Below are 27,544 nucleotides of genomic sequence, written 5' to 3' on the forward strand. Positions count from 1 at the left end.
CTTTTCAATGTGTATATCATGATATCTATTTTGTGTGTGTGTATATATATATATATATAATTGTTTATGTGACTATATAATTTGTCTTTCTCATCTGTCAAGTCATCCGCCTTTCCTGTTAAACATCTATTTATCCTTAGTATGCCTGTCTCTCTCTCTCACTCTGTCTTAATCAGTTTTCTTCCGTTATCTATCTATCTATCTATCAACCCCTTTTCTCTCTTTGTGTGTATCTCTCTCCTCTCTCTCTCTCTCTCTCTCTCTCTATATATATATATATATATATATACCTCTACCTATCTATCAACCCTTATCTCTCTTTGTGTCTATCAATCTCTCTCTCTCCCTCTCTCTTTATATATATATATCTATACACACGCACGCGCGCGCGCACACACACACATACATATACACACATACATATACCAAACTTCAGAATTTTCCCCCTCTACCAATTTAGGGACAATACAACCTCGAGACAAAGAATAAGTAAAGAAAATCTCTTTATTACAAAATACAAGCCACTTCTTAACGGGTCTACGACAAACAATTAATATACCTCAACTTTAGAATAAAAGAAAAAATATATATACACACACAAATACTACACTCCATAGAATCCATTACTAATCAGCCCCTTCATAGCTATATTTACACCCATTCATATTCTCCCTTCTCTGTTTCTTTCTTCTTCTTCTTCTTCCTCTTCTTCTTCATCATCATCGTTATCATCACATCGGCGTCATCATCATCGCCACCATCATCACACCATCTTCTTCTTCTTCTCCTCTTCCTCTCTTCTTCTTCTCATCATCATCGTTATCATCATCATCGTCGTCATAATCATCATCACCATTCATTCTCCTTCTCCTTCTTCTCCACCCCCTAGCCCTTAAGTTTGTCACTAATGTTTTTTAGTATAACACCTACGCTATTCTATAAACAAGCCTGTCAATATAAATATTCTCCTGAATTGAACTGAGACTGCCAGCCGCCACTGACCATTCAAAATACGACCATCAGGGCACTCCCAGATTCTCCACCCCCCTTTCCTCACCAGCCTTCCCTCTACTACCTTACAAGAACTCACAACTACCTCAAACACACAAGTGCAAACAAGGGAGTCAGAGAAAGGCAGAATGCCACTAAATCTGAACACTACTATAGAAATATTCTTTTAAAAAAACTTTTCTTCTAATTTTTCTAAATTTAATTATTTAATCGTTACAGTTGAAAAGGTCTCAAAATGACCGAAACCGGTACTGAAATGTTCACTATAAAATTATTTTAGCATTTTCTATTTTTTACTTGTTTTTTTATATATATATATATATATATATCTTCCCAACTCTCGTATCTTTGTGCTTTTATATGTATATCTGTCAATCCATTCACACATCACAGCGATGCTAATGATGATTAGAGAAACGTACGATGGTCACAACGCCCTATATTTCTACCCCCGGAAGTTTATCATGTTTTAATCGAAGGCCCTAAAAAAAAGAAAAAAAAAAAAAACTCAACATGTCTGTTCGGTATTGAATCCTTTTGTCTCTTGTGTCTTTCTTTTTAGACGATCAACGAATCCCCAGATTTAGAGTTTTCTTATGGAGATTCGGATTTCTATGAAAATGAAATCTCAGGCGAGTGTTCTTTTTACTTCCTTTATTTTGTATGATGAAGAATTGGTGGTTGTGGTGGGATTGGTGAATTCTTAGGGGTGGGAAAGGATCGGGAGGGGTCATTGATTTCAAGTAAATAAGACTATAGAAGAGAAGAAAAGTTGGGTCCGTCGAGTGTGTTTAACCCTTTTCTTAATATATTTGTGTTGAAATCCACTGCTTTTGTTTGAATTAAATTTGAAAATAAATGAAGAATTTAGTGAAATGACTTTTGTTCTTTTGAAGTTGATGTTTGGAACATCAGTTAACATGGAATTTGGATGGAAAGTTTGAATTTAGATCACTTTAAACTGGAAGTTTGTAGCATAGAACAGGCATTCTGTCAGTTCCGGTTGGTCCAGTTAATGGAACAGCCTGCTTGTGAAATTAACGTGCAAGTGGCTGAGTACTTCACAGACATGTGTACCCTTATAGTTTCAGCATAGCACCAAATGTAACAGCTGAGTGGACTGGAGCAACATGAAATAAAGCATGTTGCTCAAGGACACACTGCCCTGTCAGGAATTGAACTCACAACCGGAAGATTGTGAGCCAGATGCCCAAACTATTAAGCCAAGTGTCTTCTATAGAACCAGGGATGGTCTCAGGGAGGATCAGCAACAAAAGGAGTAATGATATAATGCTTGTAACATTAGCAGAGGTTCCCCTTTTTTTTGGTGGGGCTGGAGTTTTTTTGAGAAAGTTGGGATAATTTCAAATATATAACATATCCCTATTTTAACTCTCTTATTCCCTTGGTGCTTTCTGTAAAGTGGTTGGTACAGGAAGGGCATCCATCCATAGCCACCACGCCAGAACAGCTCTTGTCAAACCATCCAACCCATACCAGCATGAAAACAGACATTAAACAATGATGTATATAATTTTGTTGAAAGTCTCTTTTTATATTTGTTTTTCTTTTTTTTCTAATTTGCATTTATAACAATTTAATTTTATAATTAAAAGATATCTGGGTAGATTTGGTAAGGCTATGGGGAGTACAGTTTACCCTTCTTAGACCAAATAAATAATAACAAAAAAAAAAAGGTACTTGTTTTGTCCTCTCTGATGATTCTCTTTATCTCTTTCAGAACTTTATTGTTACACTGAGGAACCAGAATTTCAACAAAACCTCAGAGCCTTTGAAGACACATTTGCATCTAAGGGTAATTATTTCCAGTGTGGTGTGTGAAGAGTCTTGGCTATGAATGTCTATGTATGTGTATGTCATGGTATCATGGTGTTGACCAGACTATCAAGTGTTGTTACACATCGCTGATCACAATGTGCTTCACATTGTTTTTGCCTTCAAACGATGCCACCCTGCTGGCTGGGGGAGCAGGCCAACATTCCTCCTTGGTCAGAAAGCTATTCTATTTTACAGCTGAGTGGACTGGAGCAACATGGAATAAAGTGTGTTGCTCAAGAATGCAATGTACTGTCTGGTCTGGGAATCAAACCCACGATCTTGCAGTTGTGAGTACAACACCCTAACCTCCGGGTCACACACCTTTCTCTGTGTGTGTGTGCATTTATTTGATTTGTTTGTTACAGTATTTCTATAGAATACTCTGCCTTTGTTTCCAGTAATTTTGAAGGATTTAGTAAAATAACTTTGTCATTAGTAAGCTGGTATTTGGAACATAAATTAGCATGGAGTTTTGTTGGGAGTCTTTAGTTTAGATGCCTTCAAAACAGGGAGTTTGTATCATAGACCCTGGGGCCATCTTATTTGGGTTGGAACAAAAAAGATTCTCTTTGAAAGTACAGAGCTACCGGGAGACAAAGTAATTTACAGAAGTGTCAAAAAACATCACCACCCGTAATTGAATGTTTTGTCATGCAAAGCACAGAATGTAAACATTCATCCAGACACACACACACACGTATGTATACACGTATCATCCTCATCATTTCAATGTCTGCTTCTCCATGCTTGCACGGATCAGATGATCTTCATTGATTTTCTGTGGCTGGATGCTTTTCCTGTCACCAACCATCACCTGTTTTCAAGTTAGGTAATATTTCTCCTAGTCTTTTAACACAAACACCACAGAGGATTGTGTGTATGTATACATACATACATACGTACATATATGTACAAACCCCTCTTGGGCCAAAAATTACATTGAAGAACATCCTTGAATCTTTGTAAGCTGATGACACCATAACTGATGAGTGAAATGCAATTCACCTTCTCCAGTAAAACTTTTTTGATTAAAACATGAACTAAAATTTATTCAATGAAATTTATTTTAAATTTTATTTGAAAACTTTCAGTAAAATGTGATTCTGCTTTTTTTTTTGTGGAAAACTCATTTTGTGAACACTTAATTAAATATTTTTACAGTAGAAAACTTTTTATGAAAACCTTGTTTTGTATTTTTTTCATAAATATAGATATATATATAATATGTATCTCTCTGTGTCTCTCCATCCATCCACACACTCATCCACCCATTCATCCATACCTCTATATATGTGTGTGTGTTTTTACATATATATGTGTGTGTTTATATATATATGTATGTGTGTATATATATATATGTGTGTGTGGGTGTTGATATACATGTGTATGTTTATATATATATATAGTGTGTGTGTGTTCATATATGTATGTTTCTATGTATATACTTATAGTTATCTCAAACAAATAACCCACCTATTCATCCATCCCTCTATATATATATGTGTGTTTATATATACATATGTGTATGTGTGTCTGTTTATATATGTGTGTGTGTGTATTTATATATACATATATATATGTATTTGTTTTTATATATATTTATAGTGTGTGTGTGTTCATGTACGTATGTATCTATGGATATACTTATATTTATCTCAAAGAAATAACATTTTCCTTCTCTCACCTTTTCAAGGTTATGAACAATGGTCCAGTTCGACTGAATCTCAGCAGAAAAGATTTCTGGTGTTCTTGCAAAATGAACTGGAAATGGCAGACGCTGAGAGAAGGATGGCAGCCATACAGTCAGTCCTTTATCTTGTGCAAGGTTTGTTGAATCTTCATCTTTATGCACACTTACCATCCACACACACACCTCCACACTCACATGTCAACTGTCACAACCTAATTCTGACCACACCAATGACCAATACTGTCCTGTTTTCTGTAATATAACAACAAGACAACATGGGGCCTCCTACGCGGTTGCTGCCAAAACTCCCTCAGTTTACACCCCTAGTAGCTGGAAAATGGTTTAGCATTAAGTAGTCTTAGATAACACTTTCTGTAATAAACAGGATGGTCTTTGGCCAGAGCAAAATTGCATTTCTATAATGGGAAACATTATAGAAAAACAACAATAACTCTGTTCAGGGAAATCTTGGTAGGACCATTGTTGGTTCTGTTCTTAGAATGGTTGGAGGTGGTGGTAGTGGAAGAGGGGGCAGTTTGAAAAGAAGTATGAAGAAACTTCTTTCATGCCAGTCCCCAGCAATTGGTTGTGACATGTAGGAATTGAACCTACATCATTGGTTTTTAAAATGACTTTGTACACCAAACGCTCCCTCAGATCACCACCTGCCATTCTTTCACTCTTTGAATGAAGATGATGGTGATCATGGCTGGAATTCTCTGTCTGCTAGATCATCAGGACTGAGCTGGTGCTAATTAACGACCTGACCAATATTCATTAAACTGTTTCTCATTTGGTCTAGTTACGTATATTTGATCATTCACTCCCAGAGTTTGACCATCAGACTCGGAATATTCTTTACTTTACCTGTGGTCAGGTGTGTTAAGTTTCACTGTTGAGCACACCTTTCGCTTGACCACGTAAACCCTTAGTCTTGATCTTAATTATCCAGCCACATTCTGTTCAGATGTTGTAAACCTTTCTCAGATGACCGCAATTTTTTTAAATTTATTTTATTTTCTCATGTACTCAGATGATACAGGACAACATCCCTGACTCTTTTCCAGGGCCTCTTAGATTAATGGGAAAAAGGGAACAAGGTATCCTCAAACCAGAGTCTTGGCCTGAATGCTTGCAACTGATGCTCCATTAAAACTGTTATCATTGGGAGTCACCAATGACTCCCAATGGTGTATTAAGATTACAGCCTGGGGAGTTGTGGGTGACTCCCCATGCCAGGGAAGTGTTTAATATTGTGTGATCCACATTTCCTCATTGGTGGGTTTTGTGTTGTATAACCCCTTTCAGTTTAGATTTGTTATCAAATGTTTTCCAGCCATGACCATCCTGTGTATTTAGAACTTGTTTGCCAAATGTATCCTTCCTGTTTCAAGACACTAAAGGGTGATTTGAAAGAGTTCAGCTGTTACGATTAGCAAGTTTTGAGACCACGTAGATGCTTCCTTGTTTTGGTTGAGACAGTTGACACCTCTCACTTGCAGTGTTCTTTTTTCTTTCCGGATTTTTCTTTCCAGCCCATATTATTATTATTATTATTATTATTACTATCATCACCATATCACAATTCTATTCCTCTTCCATTTCTCTTTTCAGGAGTATTTTCCGAGTGTGACACTGAAGACCACCAGGAGTACTGGGCCAAGAGAAATGTGTTTCTTATTTATGAGATGGGTCTATTCACTTCTTGTGTCCACCTCCTTCACTTAGAAATGGAGTAAGTCTAACTTAGCCACTGTTGTTCTTGTTGTTTAGACTCCCAACTCAGCCCACAGCCCACAGTCCAGTACATCTACAACCAACTCTTCCTTTTCTTTAGCAGAGATGACATCAGCTCATATTTCTTTCCTTTCTTTTCAAGGGTAGGGTACAATTTGATGAAGATTTGACAGCTGGCTGCTATTTCTTGCAGGTTGAGTGACTGCATAGAAGCTGTATTGTATGCATAAATAGTTACATATATATATAAATATATAGCTGTATACACATGAAAATATGAATACTAATAAAATAATATTCAGCAAGAATAAAGCCCCATATAGGTAGAATTAGAAATATATAAAGCTGGTGTACATGAAGCATGATCATTGCTAGAAATAGCAGCCAGCAAGTTTATGGCACTATGTAGAGCTTCACTGAATATTTACAGGCAGAGATGTGTGCAGGTGGTGAATATAGGAAAATTCTGTCATACCTCTATGGAACCGTTAGAGGAATAAAGGACAGCTCATAGCGCCATAAACTATATATATATATATGTATGTATATATATAGGAACAACATTTTGTATTCAGACTTGAAAGCATATGACTGATGGATTTAAATGAATATCTTACACCCCTTTGTTCAGTAAAACCTTTCCTACCCTTCAACTCCTGTCTCAACTCAATTTTTTCCTCACCATCTCACCATCTTTTTCCTTCTCTCTCCTACTACATGCTCTTTATGTATGAAGTGTACCTTGTTTTGTGTTCCCCATCAGTTACAGCCAGTTTCTTGAATATATGGGATGCAAAACTCATTTTTTTAAAATTAATTTCCTCCCATCAATTTTACCCCAAAGAAGGACTCTAATTAAAATGTTAGCTATTCCTCTCCTGATGGCAATGCTACTTTTCACTTTCTCTCAATTGTTTCAAATAATATAAGTCATACTAAACCATACCAGCTTCAATCTCCTTTGATTTTCTTTTACATTATACACGGATATCTATATGAAGCAGTATGGTATAGCTTTGATAAGGAGTAGAATGATATAAAATTTCTTTATATTTTTGTATATTATATATATGTATACTTACCTGTGTTATTTATCTTTATATTAATACATTTTTGTTTATATATATATTGTATTATTGATGTTGTTGTTTTCTTTTGCAGTAACAAAGCTGTGGCCACGTCTGCTCAAAGGAAACCTTGTCTGTCTATTGCTGATTGTAAAGAGCTCAGGTTTGTCCTTCCACCTTTCCTTCATCCCATTCTGCCTCTCCCTACATTTACCCCTATATGTTAGCATTGCCTTACCAACATCACTGTCACTCTCCTCCTTCTATATCCTGCTTATCATCATCATCATCGTCTTTAGTTGCAGTAAGTTTATTTCCTTCGTATCCTCTTTCTTTTGCTGCTATGGTCAAGTACTGCATCTCTTTTCGTCTTTGTTCTGCTGTATCATTTCGTCTGTAAGGCCCTGAAGTCTTTGGCATCTATCTGTCGGTGCAGGCGTGGCTGTGTGGTAAGAAGCTTGCTTCCCAACCACATGGTTCCAGGTTCAGTCTCATTGCATGGAACCTCGGACAAGTGTCTTCTGCAAAGCCTCAGCTCGACTAAAGACTTGTGAATCGATTTGGTTGGCAGAAACTGAAAGAAACCCTGTCGTGTGTGTTTGTGTCTGTGTTTACGTCTCTGTAACTTACCGGTTCAACAAAAGTTTCAGGCTTAAAAAAAATATATGTTCTGTCACTCATTCATTTGACTAAAACTTTTACAAGGTGTTAAAAGCAATATCCAAACGTGATTGATGCCAGTGCCTCCTGACTGGCTCCTGTGCCGGTGGCACGTAAAAGCACCCACTACACTCTCAGAGTGGTTGGCGTTAGGAAGGGCATCCAGCTGTAGAAACACTGCCAGATCTGACTGGAGCTTGGTGCATCCGCTGACTCTCCAGACCTCAGTCAAGCCGTCCAACTCATGCCAGTATGGAAAACGGACATTAAACGATGATGATGATGATATGGCTGTGTGGTTAAGAAGAAGCTTGCTTTCAACCATGTGATTCTGAGTTCAGTCTCACTGCCCAGCACCTTCAAATATTTTCTCGTCTCGGCTGGCCCCCGTGCCGGTGACACGTAAAAGCACCGTCCGTTCTGTCCCGTTGCCAGCATCGCCTGGCCCCTGCCGGTGACACGTAAAAGCACCATCCGTTCGTGTCCGTTGCCAGCATCGCCTGGCCCCGTGCCGGTGACCATAAAGCACCGTCCGTTTGTGTCCGTTGCCAGCATCGCCTGGCCCCGTGCCGGTGACCGTAAACACTGTCGTTCGTGTCCGTTGCCAGCATCGCCTGGCCCCGTGCCGGTGACACGTAAAAGCACCGTCCTTCGTGCCGTTGCCAGCATCGCCTGCCCCGTCCGGTGACACGTAAAAGCACCATCCGTTCGTGTCCGTTGCCAGCATCGCCTGGCCCTGTGCCGGTGGCACATAAAAAGCACCATCCGTTCATGGCCGTTTGCCAGCTCTGTCTGGCACCTGTGCAGGTGGCACGTAAAAAACACCCACTACACTCGCGGAGTGGTTGGCGTTAGGAAGGGCATCCAGCCGTAGAAACACTGCCAGATTTGACTGGGCCTGACGAAGCCTTCCAGCTTCACAGACCCCAGTTGACCCGTCCAACCCATGCTAGCATGGAAAGCGGACGCTAAATGATGATGATGATGACAGTCCTAGACTGACATAATTCTTATGGGTGGTTATCAAAGATGGAAAGTGAAAGAAGCCTGTCGCAAATAGATAGTTTCTGTTGATTTTCTATAAGGAAGCTATGACTTCAGGGTTCTCTGTCTTGTACCTGATGCTCCTGATGGCAAGTGGCTTGGAATGTATTCTTTGCTCGCCAGAGGGTGCCCTGAGATGACTGTTAGTGTTTTGACACCATTGCCTGAGGAGGGAATTTTCTTCAAGACAAACTGCAGTGATAATGGCCTTTTCACAAGTCAAATATTTCACAAACATAATTGAGCTGATCTTAAAGTTTGTTTAGTATTTACACTGTGTCTGTCTGTGTGTCTCCTTGTCCTGACATCAGGTGATTGTAGTAAATGACTGTCGTTTGTTAAACGAGCATTGTCATATGATTCCAGTCTTCCATGAAGAACATGTCTGCCAAAGGGGGAAATATTGCTTTGCTTGGAATCAGGTGAGGCTTGGCAACAAATGAAGAATCTGGCTGTAGAAAATCTGCCTCAAACAATTTCTGTCTGACCCATTCAAGCACTCGGAAGATGACATTGAAACGATGATAATGGTGTACAAGTATGTATGTGAGAGTGTCGTGTGTACTAACCACCTCTCTACCCCTCTCTCTTTCACAGTCCTCTCTCTCTCTCTCTCTCACAGTCTCTCTCTCTCTCTCACAGTCTCTCTCTCTCTCTCACAGTCTCTCTCTCTCTCTCACAGTCTCTCTCTCTCTCTCACAGTCTCTCTCTCTCTTACAGGATCATTCTCAATGTTCTGTACACTGTTGTTGAAACCATGAGATGTGTTGAAGAAACTGAAGAAGAGAAAAAGTTGAAGAACCAGTTCAAAGCAGAATTAAGTAAGCCTTGGTTTTGTTGCTTGCTTTCACACATTCCCACACATTCCCACACGCCCACACATTCCCACATCCCCATACATTCCCACACACTCATACATCCCCATACTTACCTATTCACTAATTCACACCACACACTCACTCACATCATCGAATCGACTCGTATCACACAGTCACTCCTTGCACACCATTATACATACAAGTTGGCCCAAAAGTAGGTTTACAGTTATCACACAGGCACTTCAAATTTCTTTTAAAACATTTTATTACATTTAAATTTCTATCTTACAAACTGAAAAGGGAGCTTGACAAAATTAACTAAATTAGCATAGGATAATGGCTTCATATATTTTTATAATTAAAATCTAAACTGTTGATATATGAATGTGAAAGAGATAGCTTGATAAATGTAAACCTACTTTTGGGCCACCTTGTATGTGTATATATGTATATATATTTGATAGAATCTCCCATTGAAGGTGATGTGTGAGTGTTCAGTTCTTGCTGAATGACCATCACCAATGATTTGTTTATAGCAATCAAATGTTTGTGCTGTGTTTTGTCCCGCTTCAAATTGATGTCACCTGGACAGGTGCACCAGGTGTCAGAGTGATTGCAGAGAAATAGAGAAATGTGAGATGAAGTGTTTCACTCAACAACACAAGGCAGCATCTGGCCCAGGAATTGAAACTACAATCTTATGATCTTGAGTGCAACACTGTAACCACTGGGCCATGCACCCTTTCACACAAGCACACACGCACTCACAAACACACACACACACTCACAAACACACGCTCTCACAAACACACGCACACACAAACACATGCACACATGCACACACAAACACACACTCACAAACACGCACACACACACTCACAAACTCACGCACACACAAAGACACGCACACACACACTCACAAACACGCACTCACAAACACACGCACGCACACAAACACACACACACACAAACACACGCACACAACACACACGCACACAACACACACACACACAAACACACACACACAAACACACACACACAAACACACACACACTCAAACACACGCATGCACAAACACATGCACACACAGTCTACATCTCTTGTAGTAGTTGAACACTGTCTTCTTGAATGTCCTTCAAGAACCTTACACTTTGTTGGTCTCTGTTTCAATGTTAATGATGACAAGAAAATGATGAAGATGATGATGTTGATGATATTTTTATATACTTTCAGCTATGCCATATATTGGTGATGAGATTCTTGCAGTAACACTCTTTGGAATGGTCAGCAGATTCTGCAGTGGAACAGCACCACATTTCCCTATCAAGAAGATCTTACTGCTTCTCTGGAAGATCATTTTGGTAAGTGTTTCCTTCCACGATTTGATGCCCTACCATCCTTTGTTCCTAGGGGAACGTCTTAGAATACTTGGTAGTCTATCTCTCATAGTGGTCTAAAAGTCCTCTGGCACAATAGTAAGACTAACACGAGACAGTGACACTAAGAATCATTATAGTCCACTAGTTAGACCAGTATAAGGTGCAAGTGAGACGCTGTCCTCCTGCTTGTCCAGGTGAGCTTTCAGTGGCAACCTGTCCAATTAACGCCAGCCTTGAAAGCAGGTGTAAAATGAAGTTGATGGTGTTGATGATGATCTGGGACAAACTTACTGCAGATTCTATACTCTTTTACTTGTTTCAGTCATTTGACTGTGGCCATGCTGGAGCACCGCCTTTAGTCGAGCAAATCGACCCTAGGACTTATTCTTTGTAAGCCTAGTACTTATTCTATCGGTCTCTTTTGCTGAACCGCTAAGTTACGGGGATGTAAACACACCACCATCGGTTGTCAAGCGATGTTGGGGGTACAAACACAAACGCACACATATATATATATACATATATATGATGGGCTTCTTTCAGTTTCCATCTACCAAATCCACTCACAAGGCTCTGGTCAGCCCGAGGCTATAGTAGAAGACACTTGCCCAAGTTGCCACACAATGGGACTGACCCTGGAACCATGTGGTTGGTAAACAAGCTACTTACCACACAGCCACTCTTGCGCCTATGTAACAAACTCATTAACAAGGTATTGATTGCCCCAAGGTATTAATAAAGGTATTTTCCCAAGGTGCCCTGCTGTGGGACTGAACCTGAAACCACATGGTTGCAAAATGAATTTCTTAACCCAGCAGCCATGGCTGCACCTCTATTCTGTCTCAGCAATTTAAGGTTTGTTTCTTTCCTCTGCATCCTGAGTTGGCTGGTTTTGTTTTCCTGATCCAGTCTCATCGGATCTGTGAGGCCAAATATTGTCGGGTGTAAAGTCTACCTCCACCCTCTTATGGAAGTCACCCAGATCCAGATCCACCCTGGCCTTCTCCCACCACCAGTACTTTTTTTTTACCCAGCATGCATCATCTCCCACATGCCTCACTCCAGTGCATCTTGCCAAAATCTCTGGCACTCAACCTCTTTCTCATCTATTAACTCTCTACATCCAAGCTGCTGCTGTTGCTACTACTACCACTACTCTCACTGCTCCTTATCTACTCCCTTTGCAGCTGTCCCTTGGCGGTCTGAGAGAACTTCAAGATAACAAGAACATGATCCGCAACCAACATGGTTTACCAGGCTTACCTGAAGATCCTTACGAAGTCTGCAAGAACATGCGTGCTTCCTCTCCACCCGCATCAACAGCTGATCTCATTGAACAACAAATGCCAAAACGTGGCGTCCGAGGCAAAAGGGTAAGGTTTGGTTTCTTCTGAAGAAAACTCCTTCTTCTTTATAATTCCTCATGTTGTTTTGTGTTTACACAAACACTGCTATTTCTGATACCCTTTTATCACACTGCACCCTTCACCCACATGTACCCCTATGTTTGTGTATTGAGGTGTTTGTCAGAAAACCTTTTAGTGTTGTAGAGGAGGGTACACCCCCAATTACAGAGGTCTGCTGTGACCCTTTTATTGCTGACTGGTTGTTACTTGTAAAGTATGTATGTGAGCTATTAGGGGTGGGAGATTTGTATAAAGAAGAAAATTGTCACCACCGTCATTTAACGTCCATTTTCCATGCTGTCATGAGTTGGACAGTTTGAAAGTAACCAACAAATGAGAATGCATCAAGCTCCAATGTCTACCTTGATATGGTTTCTATGGCTGGATGCCCTTCCCAATACCAACCACTTTATTGGGTGTACTGGGTGCCTTTTGTGTGGCACAGGCTCTCATCAGGTTCCTCAGTAATTCACAAAACCTGACCCTTCTACTGAATTGGCAGGGGTGGTATTGAGAGAGGTGGCTTCACGCCAGGTGATGAGAAGTTAAAATATGAAAGACAGACAAGAAGAGGTCTTGTTCTAAGGGAGTTACCATGGTTACGCCAATCGGAAGAAGAGAAGGATGGTACTGATGATGTGTTAAAATAATGGTGGTGGTGCTTGTGTTGGTGTGGTGTTGTAGGTAGAGCAATTTATGTTGTAGGTTCAATTCTAACCAAAACCAACTTTACTTTCCATCCTTCTGATGCCAACAAAATAAAGTCTCAATCACCTGTTCCCACCTCCTTCTTAATTGCATTGATTACTTTCTTCAGAACAAAATCAATACAACTCCTTAATCACCTGTTGATGAAAGGTGAATTAGACGACAGCTTTTACCTGCACCGATACACGGATAACTAAATAGTAATCTAGGAGTATTTTACTCCTGATTCAGTATACTCCTCCCCCCTTGGAATATACTCAGTGGAATGTATCATATTCCTGGTTTAATGTTCTCTCTTGCAATATGCAGAGAGTAGTCTGTTGTACTCCTGGTTTAGTGTACTTCCTTGGAAAGTCCAGAGGGCCACTGTATTACAGTCCAGGTTGAATGTACTCCCTTTGAGTGTAAAGTTTGTTGTAAAAGCTCAGAGTTGGCAGGGTTTTCTTTATGTTGCCTCTGTCAGCTCTGAACAGACTTAAAGGTAACTCTTACATAGCACTGAAGGAGCACAGAGGTTGCTGATGGGTAACCCATAGGTGTTTTTGAGGTGACCCAAGATCTTTCCCTAAAGGTATGTCCAAATACAGAGACATGTAGGGTTTAGCTGTGTCGGGGGTGCAGTGTGGTACTTTACATGTAGGGTTTAGTTGTGTGGACTGCAGGCTGGTGTTTCTCATGTACTGCTTAGCAGTGTGGCACGCGTGTAGCTGCACGGGGTGCTGTGTGGCACCTCACATGTAGTGTCTAGCTATGTAGAGCACAATGTGGCATTGCACATGGTGTGTTTAACTGTGGGGGGTGTAGTTCATCTCTCCATTGCTCATGGAGAGATGATCTGCATGGGATGTAATGTTTAGTTATGTAGACTGCAATGTAGCACTCCACATGTAGTGTTTAGCTGCGTAGTATTCCATGTGGCATTGCATTTGTAGTGTTTAGCTGCGTATAGTGCAATGTGGCACACCACATGTAGTGTTCAGCTGTGTGGGATGCAGTGTATTTCATGACATGTACTGTCTAGCTGTGTGACGTGCAGTGCAGCACTGCACATGTGGGACTTAACCATGTGGGCAGCAGTGTAACATTCCATACCTAATGATTAGCTGTGTGTGGTCAGGGTGCAGTGTGACTCTTCAGGTGTGTTTCTTCCCTATTTGGTCCCCAGGTATTGTTGTTCATCCCCAAATCTGCCTCAATCCAGCTAATCTATATTCAAGATCATTGTTCCAGACATGACCCTCCTTCCTTTCCCATTTGTTGAGAATGGTAGCCATTAGTTGCCTCTTCATCTTCATCATTAAATCATTTATTGCAAAAGGGACTCTCTTTCATTATTGGGATTTGCTTTTGGTCCACACACATATCTGTGTGACTATATATATATATATATATATATATATATATATCATAATAATTTGAGGGAATATTATTCCTAACTTACAGGGAAAAATTCAATTTAGAAATACTAAATCAAATTTCACAAAATAAATATATATATAAATTAGAAAAAAAACACCTTTTATCAATTCAAAATGAAAAATTAAATTTACACCATCTAGAAAATTACATATAATAGAAATATTAAATATAAGATAAAAATAATATACCGATGATTAAGTAATGTGCAAAATAATAATAAATAAAACGTATATATTTGGTATACATACATACATATATATATATGTATGTATATATATATAGGTATATGTATATACACACACATACATATCTTTCTGTATGTATGTTTGTGACTATACATACATACATATATATATATATATATATATATATATAATATATATATATATATATATATACACACACATATACACACACACTTACAGGTAATCATCTTTCTTTCAAGCATCTTATTAGAACGTATGACCGTGTTTCAAGTTTAATGGGAAGTTTTTTTTTTCCCAACTTCCTCGTTAGTCTTTTTGTCTCCAAATCCATTCGCATGATGTTCTGAGACTGTCACAAAGTCATTCTCAAAATAAGAATACCACGCAAAAGCTGCAGAAGAATAATTATGAAAATTTTAGAATAGCAATACCATCATCATCATTTAGTGTCTGCTTTCTATGGGTTGGATGGTTTGACTAGGGACTGGCAGGCCAGGAGGCTGCACCAGGCTCCAATCTGTTTTCGCAAGGTTTCTAGAGCCCTTCCTAACGCTAACCACTCCGTGAGTGTAGTGGGCACTTTTTATGTGCCACTGGCATGAGAGCCAATCAGGCGGCACTCGCATCGACCCCATTTGGATGCTGCTTTTTATGTGCCACCAGCATGTAAAACAAACTTATGTTAAAAACACATGCATCACACGTAAAAAAATATATATATTATTTTAAATTGGGTGTTGATGTTTTTTAGATTGTAGAATTCCTAATATTCTCTGCAATTTAATGCCAAATGCAAAGACAACACCCTGTTGTGACATTTTATTTCCAAAATGGAATTGTGAAGGTCTGAAAAGGTTAGACCTATGAGTTTAGGAAGAGATCTATTGTAAACCAAGCTTAAGGGACTAATAAGGGAATCTGAAAAATCCTTAGGAAAAAGAGCAAACTTGGTGCTGTTTGTGTATATATATATTTCTTTTTTCTATTTGGTTTGTAAGGTATTTGATGTGGCATCTCATTAATGAGATTGAGAATGATGATGAAAGAATTTTGACTTGTCTAGCTGATTGATTGATTGATTGACGAAATGGTTATTCAAACAATCAATTAGATAATTGGGTAAATGTTAACGAATTGAGTACTACTAATAATTAAAGAAGTGAAATAAAAACCAGTGTATATGTTTATTATTAGCGTAATGATCCTCCCAAGATCCAACAATATATATATATATATATATACATACATACATACATACATACATACATATATATATATATATATACATATATATATATATATATATATTGTTCCCTCTGTTCATGTCCCTTTTGCTCTTCGTTGCTTCATACTCCTTTAATAACCAGAAGCTGTCATCCACAAGACTATCGCATACTGTTTCTCATTCTCTAACATCATCCCTCAACTCTAAACATGTCTGTGTGTCCTCGGGCCCCTTACTCATCATATTCTTGCTCTGCCAATGACTTACCTCAGTTCTTTGTTCCTTTCTTTTCATATTAATGCCACTTTGACATCGCAGTAAATCAGCATTTAACATTTCCCCTTGCTCTTTGCTACTCTGGCTTCTCTACTCTCTGCCTTATTGTTAATGTTCCTCTTCGATGATTATATATTTCTATTTAATTATCAGTTTACTAAAGGAATAGCGATTTTGTGTGTATATATGTATTTTGTGTGTGTGTGTGTGTGCTAATATCAAACAGTGAGAATGAGTGCTCAATACCACATTGGTGGATAAATATTCTTCAACAAGACTACCAATGGTTTCATGTGAGAAATTCCTCAACAGTTATCAAACCTGTTGCATTGGAATGTTGGTACTAATATCCATTTTGGACAAGAATATATGAAGTTACACAAAACTGTACGGGATTTCAGGATAAACAAGAGCTAACTTATAAGGATAAAAAGATTTCCTTATAAGTTACCTCCCATGATCTCTTGATAATTGTTAAGAGATTCTCCTTCACGTGAAACCATTTGTAGCCTTGTTAACCCACAAATATATACATACAAGAGTAAGTGAACAAATTAAAGAAAGTGGCACTCAACCCATTTGGTAGGAGTTACATACATCATTTAATAACAGATTGACTCGGTTCCATATGGCTTAAGTTTTTATGGGCCTGTACGATGCCCCCATTTCTGTTCATGATATGTGATGAGGTGGATGCCTCGTACAGAGCCACAAAACTTTGTCATATGAAGTTGAGTCACTGTTACTAAAAAAAGATATAGAGATCTATTTAAGCATACGTTTATGGTAATTTAAAATAATTGTGTTTATTTGGCTGAAAGCAATGGGTTCAATGTTTCAAACTAGGGTTCTTTATTGAGAAAGTTCAAGAAGAGTGAATTGTATGGGCTGCTGCTAGTGTAATCTTCCTCAATAATGGGAACTTGAGGCCATAATGGCAGACCTTTTACATTCTTCAGTGTAATTGCATCTGTTTGAGGTCTTAACTGCCTGTATGACAGACTACTACAGAGGATGGCATAGGCCAACCAGTCCTGAAACGCACAACCTCATAAGAATCATATTAACTTTGTGTACATTCATCATGATGAAAGTGAGGGAGCCTTTAATGCAAGGGAGAAGACTCTTATCTTTTCCAACATAGGCTTTCACTGGTTGTCTCATAATCTTTGGGTTTACCTTCATGTATATATATATATATATATGTATGTATGTATATATATATAGATATACATATATATGTATGTATATGTATGTATATGTATGTATATATATATATATATATATGTATGTATTTATATATGTGCCCCCAACATCGCTTGTCAACCAATGCTGGTGTGTTTACGTGGCTGTAACTTAGTGGTTTGGTAAAAGAGACCGATAGAATAAAGTACCAAGCTTACAAAGAGCAAGTCCTGGCGTCGGTTTGCTTTACCTGAAACAAATAAAAGAATATATATATATACATACATACATACACACACACACACACACACACATATATATATATATATATATATATATATATATATATATATATATACATATAAAACGAGAAGGTTTACGAAAATAAACAAAAGTTGAAGGCAGGTGGAGTACAAACAAACAAATGTATTAGTATGGCGCTCAGGAATAGAAATAGAACAAGTCTTTTACGTTTCGAGCCTACGCTCTTCAACAGAAAGATACAGATATATATATATGTATGTATTACAATCACATTTGTTGTTGTAATTGCTGGCTAGATAATATAGTGGTTCCTCCATAATTCAGGCAGATCTCCTCATTATATACTCTCCTCCTAAGTAACCCCTCCTGATGATGCTCTGAGAGTGCATGCACATGTATTGAGTTCACTTTTAAATTCGTTTGTTTATGTAGAGGTTGATTTCTGTATTTCATTGGCACCAGAACACTTTGTTGTGAAATATAAACCTTGGACACTTACCTTTCTTTTTTATCTAGACTCCCCCCTCTCCTTTTTCTACCTTGTTGTTGTTCAATCCACTGCTTCATTGGTGTTGTTGTTGTTGTTTCCAAAATTATATTTCCTTTATTTACTCCTGCATTGAGATTTATGCAAATGTAGCTGGGACACTTCGGTGGGTGGGGGGGTGAAGGTGCATGTGTTTGTATGTTTTTTGTTAATATGTTGGGTAAAGTATTTAGGGTCTAAGTGTGTCCGATTGGTGGGGTCGGTGGGTGGGTATAGATCTACTATATCTGGTGGAAAGGGAATAGATTATGATATCTAATATACTTGAGGGGTAGTGCTATATATATATATACATACATATATATATATATATATATATATATATATATATATAACAGGAAGGTTTACGAAAATAAACAAAAGACGAAGGCAGGTGGAGTACAAACAAACAATGTATTAGTATGGCGCTCAGGAATAGAAATAAAACAAGTCTTTTACGTTTCGAGCCTATGCTCTTCGACAGAAAGCTACACAGAAAAGAAACAAGGAGAGAAAAAAATTGCGTGTAGGGGCTAACGATCCAACATGATATATATATATATATATATATATTATATATATATATATATATATATCAAATATAATTAAAACCAGAACACAAAGGATGTTGCCGTACACGTGTTTCAAGCTTTATAAACGACCTGTTCTTACATCAGTGTATAATAGATATAAAAGATGGTTTAAAGCTCTCTTCAGCCACATACAGCCGCGGCTGAAGAGAGCTTTAAACCATCTTTTATATCTATTATACACTGATGTAAGAACAGGTTGTTTATAAAGCTTGAAACATGTGTACCGCAACATCCTTTATGTTCTGTTTTTGATTTTATTTGATATATTCTCTCTCACCTCTGCCACTATCTGGCGTATACAGGTGCTTACACTTATCAAGTATTCTCCCTAAATTTGCAGTACTTATATATATATATATATATCATCATCATCATTTAGCGTCCGCTTTCCATGCTAGCATGGGTTGGACGGTTCAACTGGGGTCTGTGAAGCCAAAAGGCTGCATCAGACCCAGTCTGATCTGGCAGTGTTTCTATGGCTGGATGCCCTTCCTAATGCCAACCACTCCGTGAGTGTAGTGGGTGCTTTTTACGTGCCACCCGCACAAGTGCCAGACGGAGCTGGCAAACGGCCACGGACGGATGGTGCTTTTTATGTGCCACCGGCACGGGGGCCAGGCGAGGCTGGCAACGGCCACATATATATATATATATATATATATACACTATGACTGTGGAGGTGCATGACTTAGTAGATAGGGTGTTGAACTCATGATTGTAAGGTTGTGGTTTCAATTCCTGGACTAGGCAATGCATTGTATTCTTGAGCAAAACACTCCACTCCACTCTGCAGGTAAGAATGAGTAATCTTACTCCTTATGGAGTAATGTGAACTTGCTGTATCTGATGGATGGTGTATGGTCTGTTATGGCTAACAGGTGGGGATACATACCTAGTGTATCTGATGGCTGATGTCTAACAAGTTGGAATATATTCCAAGTATTTCTCATGGGCTGGGGATAAATTCTGGGTGTTGAAATACCTTTTATATCTGAAGTGTGATGAAATTATGCTATAATATCTAACAGGTGGCTGATTATCTACATCTAATGGGTAATGATATACTATATAAGTGGCACTCCGTCGGTTCCAACAATGAGGGTTCCGGTTGGTCCAATCAACGGAACAGCCTGCTCGTGAAGTTAACGTGCAAGTGGCTGAGCACTCCACAGACACGTGTACCCTTACTGTAGTTCTTGGGGGAGATTCAGCGTGACACAGAGTGTGACAAGGCTGGCCCCTTTGAAATACAGGATCAACAGAAACAGGAAGAAAAAGTGAGAGAAAGTTGTGGTGAAAGAATACAGCAGGGTTTGCCACCACACCCTGCTGAAGCCTCATGGAGCTTTAGGTGTTTTCGCTCAATAAACACTCGCAATACCCAGTCTGGGAATTGAAACTGCGATCCTATGACTGTGAGTCCGCTACCCTAACCACTGGGCCATTGCACCTCCACGATATGCTGTATATATATATATATTGGGATGATATGCCTGCTCCATTAGCAACTTGTGTTACGTTTTAAACTGATAGTTTGTCAGCTCACGTATGTCTATATCTCCATAACTTAGCAGTTTGGCAAAAGAGACTGATAGAGTAAGTACCAGGTTTACAAAGAATAAGTCCTGGGGTCAATTTGCTCGACTAAAGGCGGTGCTCCAGCAAGGCCGCTGTCAGATGACTGAAACAAACAAAAGAATATTTCTATGGAAACACACCTGTTTGATTAGTTTTGAAAACAATGAAGAACTTACTCAACTTTTACCATTGTTGATCTCGTGTTTGGAACTATAAACGAACGTGAAATTTGAAATGGAACGGTTTTGTTTTGACCATTTTAACCCTTTCGTTACCATATTTATGTTGAGATGCTCTGTGTTTCTTTCAATTCATTTTAAATATAACAAAGAATTTAGTAAAAGCACTTAGTCACCATTCAGCTAGTGTTAGGAACATTAATTGTGACTAAGGTTGGTGGAAGATTTTAATTCAAAACTTTTGGATGCAAGACATTTGTACTACAGAGCCAGAGCCGGTTCCAGCCAGGTTGGAGTCAAAAAGGGTTAAGAATTATTTCTCTATTATATATATTTTAATCCTTTTGTTACTTAATTTCTGTTGAGATGTTTTGTGTTTCTTTCAATTAATTTTAAATATAACAAAGAATTTAGTAAAAGCACTTAGTTATCATTCAGCTAGTGTTAGGAACATAAATTGTGACTAAGGTTTGGTGGAAGGTTTTAATTCAGAACTTATGAAAACAGGACATTTGTACTACAGAGCCAGGGGCAGTTTCAGGCAGGTTGGTATCAAAAGGGTTAAAACAGGAAATTTGCATCATAGAACCAAGAGAATTCTTGATTGGGTAAACGATACGAACAGAGCCATATTTGCCCCAGAACAGAATATTGAAATACTTGCTGTGTAATAAATGTCATTATTATTGTTGTAATTACAAATAGATAATTAAGAAGCATGGATTCATCTGAAATGTATGAGCTGTTGTTGTTGCTTTTTGGCTGTTTTGTTGTTGTTTTTTCTTTATTTTCACTATTTGTCCATCTCCACCTGGACAACAAATAACTGAATTGTTTCATAATAAACATTGTTTTTTTAAAAAAAAATTATTTTTTTTTTACTTTCAACTTTTTGTTTTTATCTTTGAATGTCTCACAACAAACTCTACACGTTTGTGTGTGTGTGTATATTCACACACACACATATGCATGCATATACATTGTGTGTGTGTGTGAGTGTATTTATGCATACATATGGAAACACACAATGTTTATATATACCTGTGCACGCGCATGCATACACACACATACACACACATACACGTAACCCTCATCTCCTTGCATAAAGACACGCCCAACTTTGTGGACCCTGTTGTCTTGTGAGCTGCGTGGCGACCCTCATTAGTGTGTGTGACATGAGAAATGCGCCCAATCCTCACTGGAAAGTGGCTGGCATTAAGGAGGGCATCCAACCATGCCAAACCCGATGGCTGGAGCACAATCCAGTCCCTTGGACCCATCAAATCCTGTTAAACCAAAAACCATCCAGTTCATGCCAGCATAGAAAACAGGAACATTAAATGATGATGGATGATTTATATATATATATATATATATATATATATATATATTCTTTCAATTATAGGGACCACTTTAAGTCCCTTGGGTTGTAAGTTACAAGGTGAATTTTAACTTGTGCTAGTGCCAAAGAAAAGCACCCAGTGCCCTCTGCCAGGTGGTTGGCATTAAGAAGGATGTCCAGCCCTCGAGATCATGTCTAAGTAGACACTGGAGTATGATGTCCTTTAATTCATCAGATCAAACTGTCCAACCCATGCCAGCACGAAAGATGAGCTGTGACTGAGAATACTGATGATCACACACGTGTGCCCATGTGCAACTGTCTTCTTTCAGTTTCCGTCTATCAAATCCAGTCGTGATTGATCAGCCTAGGGCTATAGTACAGCACACTTGAAGAAGGTACTGCACAGTGGGACTGAACCTGAAACCTCATTGGTTCAGCCATGCCTGTGTCTCACCCTGCCTACACACACATTTATGGACACACATATACACATTATCCAAGTGAAAATTTTTATTATTACGGATGTGAGCTGACACAACCATCAGTGCGGAAGACAAAATGCTTCGAAGCATTTCATCCAGTCTGTTATGTTTTGAGTTCAAATTCCACCAAAACTGACTTTGCCTTTCACCCTTTAGGGATTGATAAAACAAAGTACCAGTCAAGTACCGAGATTGATAAAATCAATCAGCACCCTTCGTCTCCCTAAAATTACTGGCTTTATCCCTAAATTTAAAACCATTATTATTATTATTGTGAAGGTGGTGAGCTGGCAGAGCTGTTAGCATGCTGGATGAAATACTTAGCAGTATTTTGGCTGTCTTCCCGTCCCGAGTTCAAATTGCACCAAGGTTGGCTTTGCCCTTCATCCTCCATTCGGGGGTCAATAAATGAAGTACCAGTCGAGTCCTGGCATTGATGTGATCGACTATCCCCCTCCCCTTAAAATCCTGGCCTTGTGCCTATAGTAGAAAGGATTATTATTATTATTGGTGGGAAACTACCACCTGTGTCATCTCTTGTGAAAGGTAGGAGAGTCCAGTTTGCTGGACATTGTTGTAGAGCTGAAAAAGAGGTAATTTCTACTCTCCTCCTCTGGAAGCCATCTACTCGCAATACCAGAGGGCGCACACTCTCCCACCCTGATGTAATCTCCAGGGATACAGGCATCCAGCAACAGGACCTCCGTAATGCCATGATGGACCATGAAGTCTGGTGTAGCATGGTAAATTCCATTGTCTCGACCACGGTCGAACAATGATGATGATTATTATTATTGTTGATTGGCAGAATTGTAGAGTGGTGGAATACATGCTCAGCAAAATTTCTTCCGGCTCTTAATGTCCTGAGTTCAAACCCCACTGGGGTCAACTTTGCCTTTCATCTTTTCGAAGTCAATAAAATAAAGTACCAGCCATTTAGTGGGGGTCAGTGTCGTCTCCTTAAAATTGCTGGCATTGTGCCAAAATTTGAAACAATTGTTCTTGTTTTTATTCTTATTCTTATTATTCACTTGTTGTTGTTGTTAATGCTGTGGATTTTAAAAAATATTTTTCTTTTCTTTTTATTGATTTATTTAAAAAAAAACAATTTCAATTTCGTTTTTGTTGTTGTTGTTGTCACATCCTTTGCTTGGCCTGCCTCTATCTTATCTTGCTTCTTTTTTTTCTTTTTTCTTTTATTTTTTTCTTCTTCTTCTGGCTTGCTTTTTTTAACCTTTTTACCTCCTCCTCCTCTTGCCCTAACATCCCTCCTACTCCTCACCACTCACCCTCCTTTTAATTAATTAAATTTTTTTTTTCCATAATATTTCTCTCTCTCTCTCTTTCCCTGTCATCCTCTCTTCCACTAATACCATCTGCTCTCTTCCTCTCTCTCTCTCTCTCTCTCTCTCCATTCCCCCTCCCCCCACTGGTTGGCGGTGGATGACAACATACACGGGTGCGGGTGGGTCTGTATTTCATCCTGTTTTTTTTTTCTCTCTCTCCTTCCTTTTTTTCTTTCTTCTTCTCTGGGGTCGGGGTTCGCCTTTTTTTTTTTCCTTTTTTTTTGAATGATAAAACCTGCAGAGTTTGCTGAAACAGATCAGCCTCGATGGCTACGAGAACAACGGTAACAACAACAACAACACCGGTACCATTGGCGGCAACGGAGAACAGCATCGTGCCGATGACGACCTGCTCTCATCTGACGGCAGCCCCGCCCCGACAGATGAGGACGATGACGAAGATGATGACACCATGCCACCAAAACCACCGCGACCGCTCTCAACGCCACCACCGTTAGTCACTACGACTACGGCTAAATGTTTGCCATGGAAACCAAAAGTGAGGTGAGTAACCAAAGTTTGGATAATTGGCGGCAGGGAAGAGATGGGGGGGGGGCAGAGGTTGTGAGCGGGGAAGGTGCAGGGAGAGGTCCTCTTCGTTTGTTTGTATGTGGGAGTCGGTAATTCCATGTGTTTAATGATTCTGTGTGTGGGGAGGTAGTTTTGTGTGTGGGGGTAGTTCTGTGTGTGTGGGGGTAGTTCTGTGTGTGTGGGGGTAGTTCTGTGTGTGGGGGTAGTTCTGTGTGTTTGTGTGTGGGGTTAGTTTTGTGTGTGTGGGGGTAGTTCTGTGTGTGTGGTTTCATTTGTATGGGTGTGTGTTTGTGAGCAATTCTCTGTGTGTAAGAGCAGTTCTGTGTGTGTGTGCATGTGGTTCCATTTGTATGGTTGTGTGTATGTGTGTAAGTGATTTCTGTTTGTGTATGAAAGATCACATTTCCAGATATGTGCTGTGTCTCCAAATGTGTGTAAGTATCTCCGTTTGATTTATCGGGGTCGATAAATGAAGTACCAGTCGAGTACTGGCATTGATGTGGTCGACTATCCCCCTCCCCTTAAAATCCTGGCCCTGCGCCTATAAGGCTGTGTGTGTGGTATATTAGTGCTTTATGCTCACTTTTTCTCTTTTTGCTCTTTCTGTCCTCTATACTTTTAATTATCTCTTACAATGTGTAGGGACATGGGTGTATCTGTCTCAAAACCAGGGTCTGCACAGTAAAATGTGTGGCATATCATGTGATTGACCAGACTATCAGACATTGTTGTACATCGCTGATCACAGTGCACTTTGCATTGTTTCTTTAGCTTTCAAATGTTGCCACCCCAATGGCTAGGCAAGCAGGCCAACATTCTCCCTGATTGGAAGTCCAGTCCATTTACTACTGAATGGACTGGAGCAACATGAAATGAAGTGTCTTGCTCAAGAACACAACACACAGCCTGGTCCGGGAATTGAACTCACAACCTCATGATTATGAGGGCAACACCCTAACCACTTGGCCACGCACTGTCATGTGGAATATAATTGGTGTGAAAGACTTGTTGGTCTTTGGGTTAAGAAGCCGGCATTGCAAATATGAGGTATTGTCTGTCATAGCTGACCAAACTGTTGACGAATATAGATGAATGTAAAAGACATGTCTTTGGAAATTGTCATTCTGAAGAATTCTCTTCTGTTTTTGTTTTAACAGGTTAAAAGATCTGGAATTGTTTCTGGACCAGACCAGAGCCAAATTTGTTGGTTTTCAAGTAAAAGGTGATCACAGTTCTTTGGCTGGTCTTCCACAGCCAATTCACGAAGGAGTCAAGGTGCTCCGTGAAGTAAGTTGCTTTTTACCCCCTTTTTATTGTTGCCAATCCTATTAATTCTAGTCCTTATCTGACAGACCTATGATCAAAGGTGTTCTAGCCATGACCATCCTGATCAAGATTATTGAAGGGTTTCAGCTTCTTTTAAAAATGATAGGGTGTGCTTTGAGGAAAACTTGACTGTTATTTCTGACCTGTCAGGTGCCTGCTTACTAACTCTTTTACCTTGTGCATTTGGTATTTTTAATATGTAATATATGAAAAGTACGTTTTGTGATATATATATATATATATATATATATGCTTGTTTGTTCAACGGTTATACATTAGTTGGTTAGAGAGGTTGAGTGTGAGAGAGAGGCAGATAGCGGTGGTGGTATGTTGATAGTGAAAAGTAGTTTTTTTATTGAACTAATTTTTTTTATAACGACCATCACTTATGCATAAGTGCAATTATTTATCATCTGCTCACTTAAAAAAAAAATTAGTATTTGTTTATAAGGGTTAATTTAGCCTCAACTCAGGATTCACAAGAAACACGGTTGCAAGGTTCCCCGAGAAAGGATGCTCAGATATCGAGCATAGATCAGAGAGGAATGGCGATGAGATGTAATATAAGGAGGAAAAAGACAACACTGATGGAGACATGAGGAAATGAATAGAGACAAATGACATTTATCTTATATATCTTATATATATCATCATCATCGTTTAACGTCTGCTTTCCATGCTAGCATGGGTTGGACGATTTGACTGAGGACTGGCGAACCAGATGGCTGCACGAGACTCCAATCTGATCTGGCAGTGTTTCTACAACTGGATGCCCTTCCTAATGCCAACCATTCTGAGAGTGTAGTGGATGCTTTTATGTGCCACCGGCATGAGGGCCAGTCAGGCGGCACTGGCAGTGGCCATGCTCAAATGGTGCATTTTATGTGCCACCTGCACAGGAGCCAGTCCAGCGGCACTGGCAACGACCTCGCTCGAATGTTTTTTCACATGCCTGAATATTTGAATGTTTTTCATATATATATATACTCTTTTACTCCTTACCAGTATTTTTTGTTCTTCTTTCGCAGCACTTGTACATCTCTCTGTCTGAAATACAAATCAAACGAGAGGATGAAATTGCTAAAAATCCATTTTCCATGGTAAGTTTTCTTCATTTTCATTTCCGATTCCAAAGTCTGTCGTCCTTCTTAAAAAAAAAATGGAAATTATTATTAGATATTATATAAGTCTGCTAATAGCTATGTTGTTCTAATCCCTTTTGGTGGGGCTGTTGACAGTTTCTGTCTTAGTAGTGCTTAACCACGGGCCACAGATCCCCAGGGATTCACAAAGTGGAGACCAAAGAGCTGTGTTCAGAAGTTTAGAAAGTCGCAAAGTAAAATTAATAATTACTCAATCACAAAAATTTCTAAATTATTCATTAATATCTAATTACTCAGTCATTTATAATTACTCAGTTGTACATAATTACTCATTGATATCTAATTACTCAGTTATGCATGATTACTCAGTTATGCATAATTACTCATTTATATCTAATTACTCAGTTATACATAATTACTCATTTATATCTAATTACTCAGTTATACATAATTACTCATTTATATCTAATTACTCAGTTATACATAATTACTCATTTATATCTAATTACTCAGTTGTACATAATTGCTCATTGATGTCTATTTACTCAATTTTGCACAATTACTTGGTTATGATTAATTACTCAGTTGTGCTTAATTGCTC

At 38.9% G+C, this 27,544-nt stretch overlaps 1 protein-coding gene across 3 annotated transcripts in view; it reads left to right on the top strand.

Annotated features, from left to right (window-relative positions):
* LOC115221412 (striatin-interacting protein 1 homolog) overlaps positions 1 to 27,544 on the top strand; it is a 43,258-nt gene that overhangs the window by 1,075 nt on the left and 14,639 nt on the right. For 2 of the 3 annotated variants that reach the window (XM_029791596.2, XM_029791594.2), the window contains exons 2-12: positions 1,574 to 1,643; positions 2,753 to 2,827; positions 4,544 to 4,675; positions 6,155 to 6,275; positions 7,439 to 7,507; positions 9,769 to 9,869; positions 11,100 to 11,227; positions 12,433 to 12,618; positions 24,225 to 24,487; positions 25,672 to 25,801; positions 26,869 to 26,940. In XM_029791596.2, the coding sequence (XP_029647456.1) occupies positions 1,574 to 1,643; positions 2,753 to 2,827; positions 4,544 to 4,675; positions 6,155 to 6,275; positions 7,439 to 7,507; positions 9,769 to 9,869; positions 11,100 to 11,227; positions 12,433 to 12,618; positions 24,225 to 24,487; positions 25,672 to 25,801; positions 26,869 to 26,940 (1,347 nt within the window). The remainder of the gene's footprint in view (positions 1 to 1,573; positions 1,644 to 2,752; positions 2,828 to 4,543; positions 4,676 to 6,154; positions 6,276 to 7,438; positions 7,508 to 9,768; positions 9,870 to 11,099; positions 11,228 to 12,432; positions 12,619 to 24,224; positions 24,488 to 25,671; positions 25,802 to 26,868; positions 26,941 to 27,544) is intronic. The other variant, XM_029791595.2, reaches the window with a different exon arrangement.

The sequence above is a fragment of the Octopus sinensis genome, linkage group LG18 (genome assembly GCF_006345805.1).
Source record: "Octopus sinensis linkage group LG18, ASM634580v1, whole genome shotgun sequence".
NCBI lineage: Eukaryota > Metazoa > Mollusca > Cephalopoda > Octopoda > Octopodidae > Octopus > Octopus sinensis.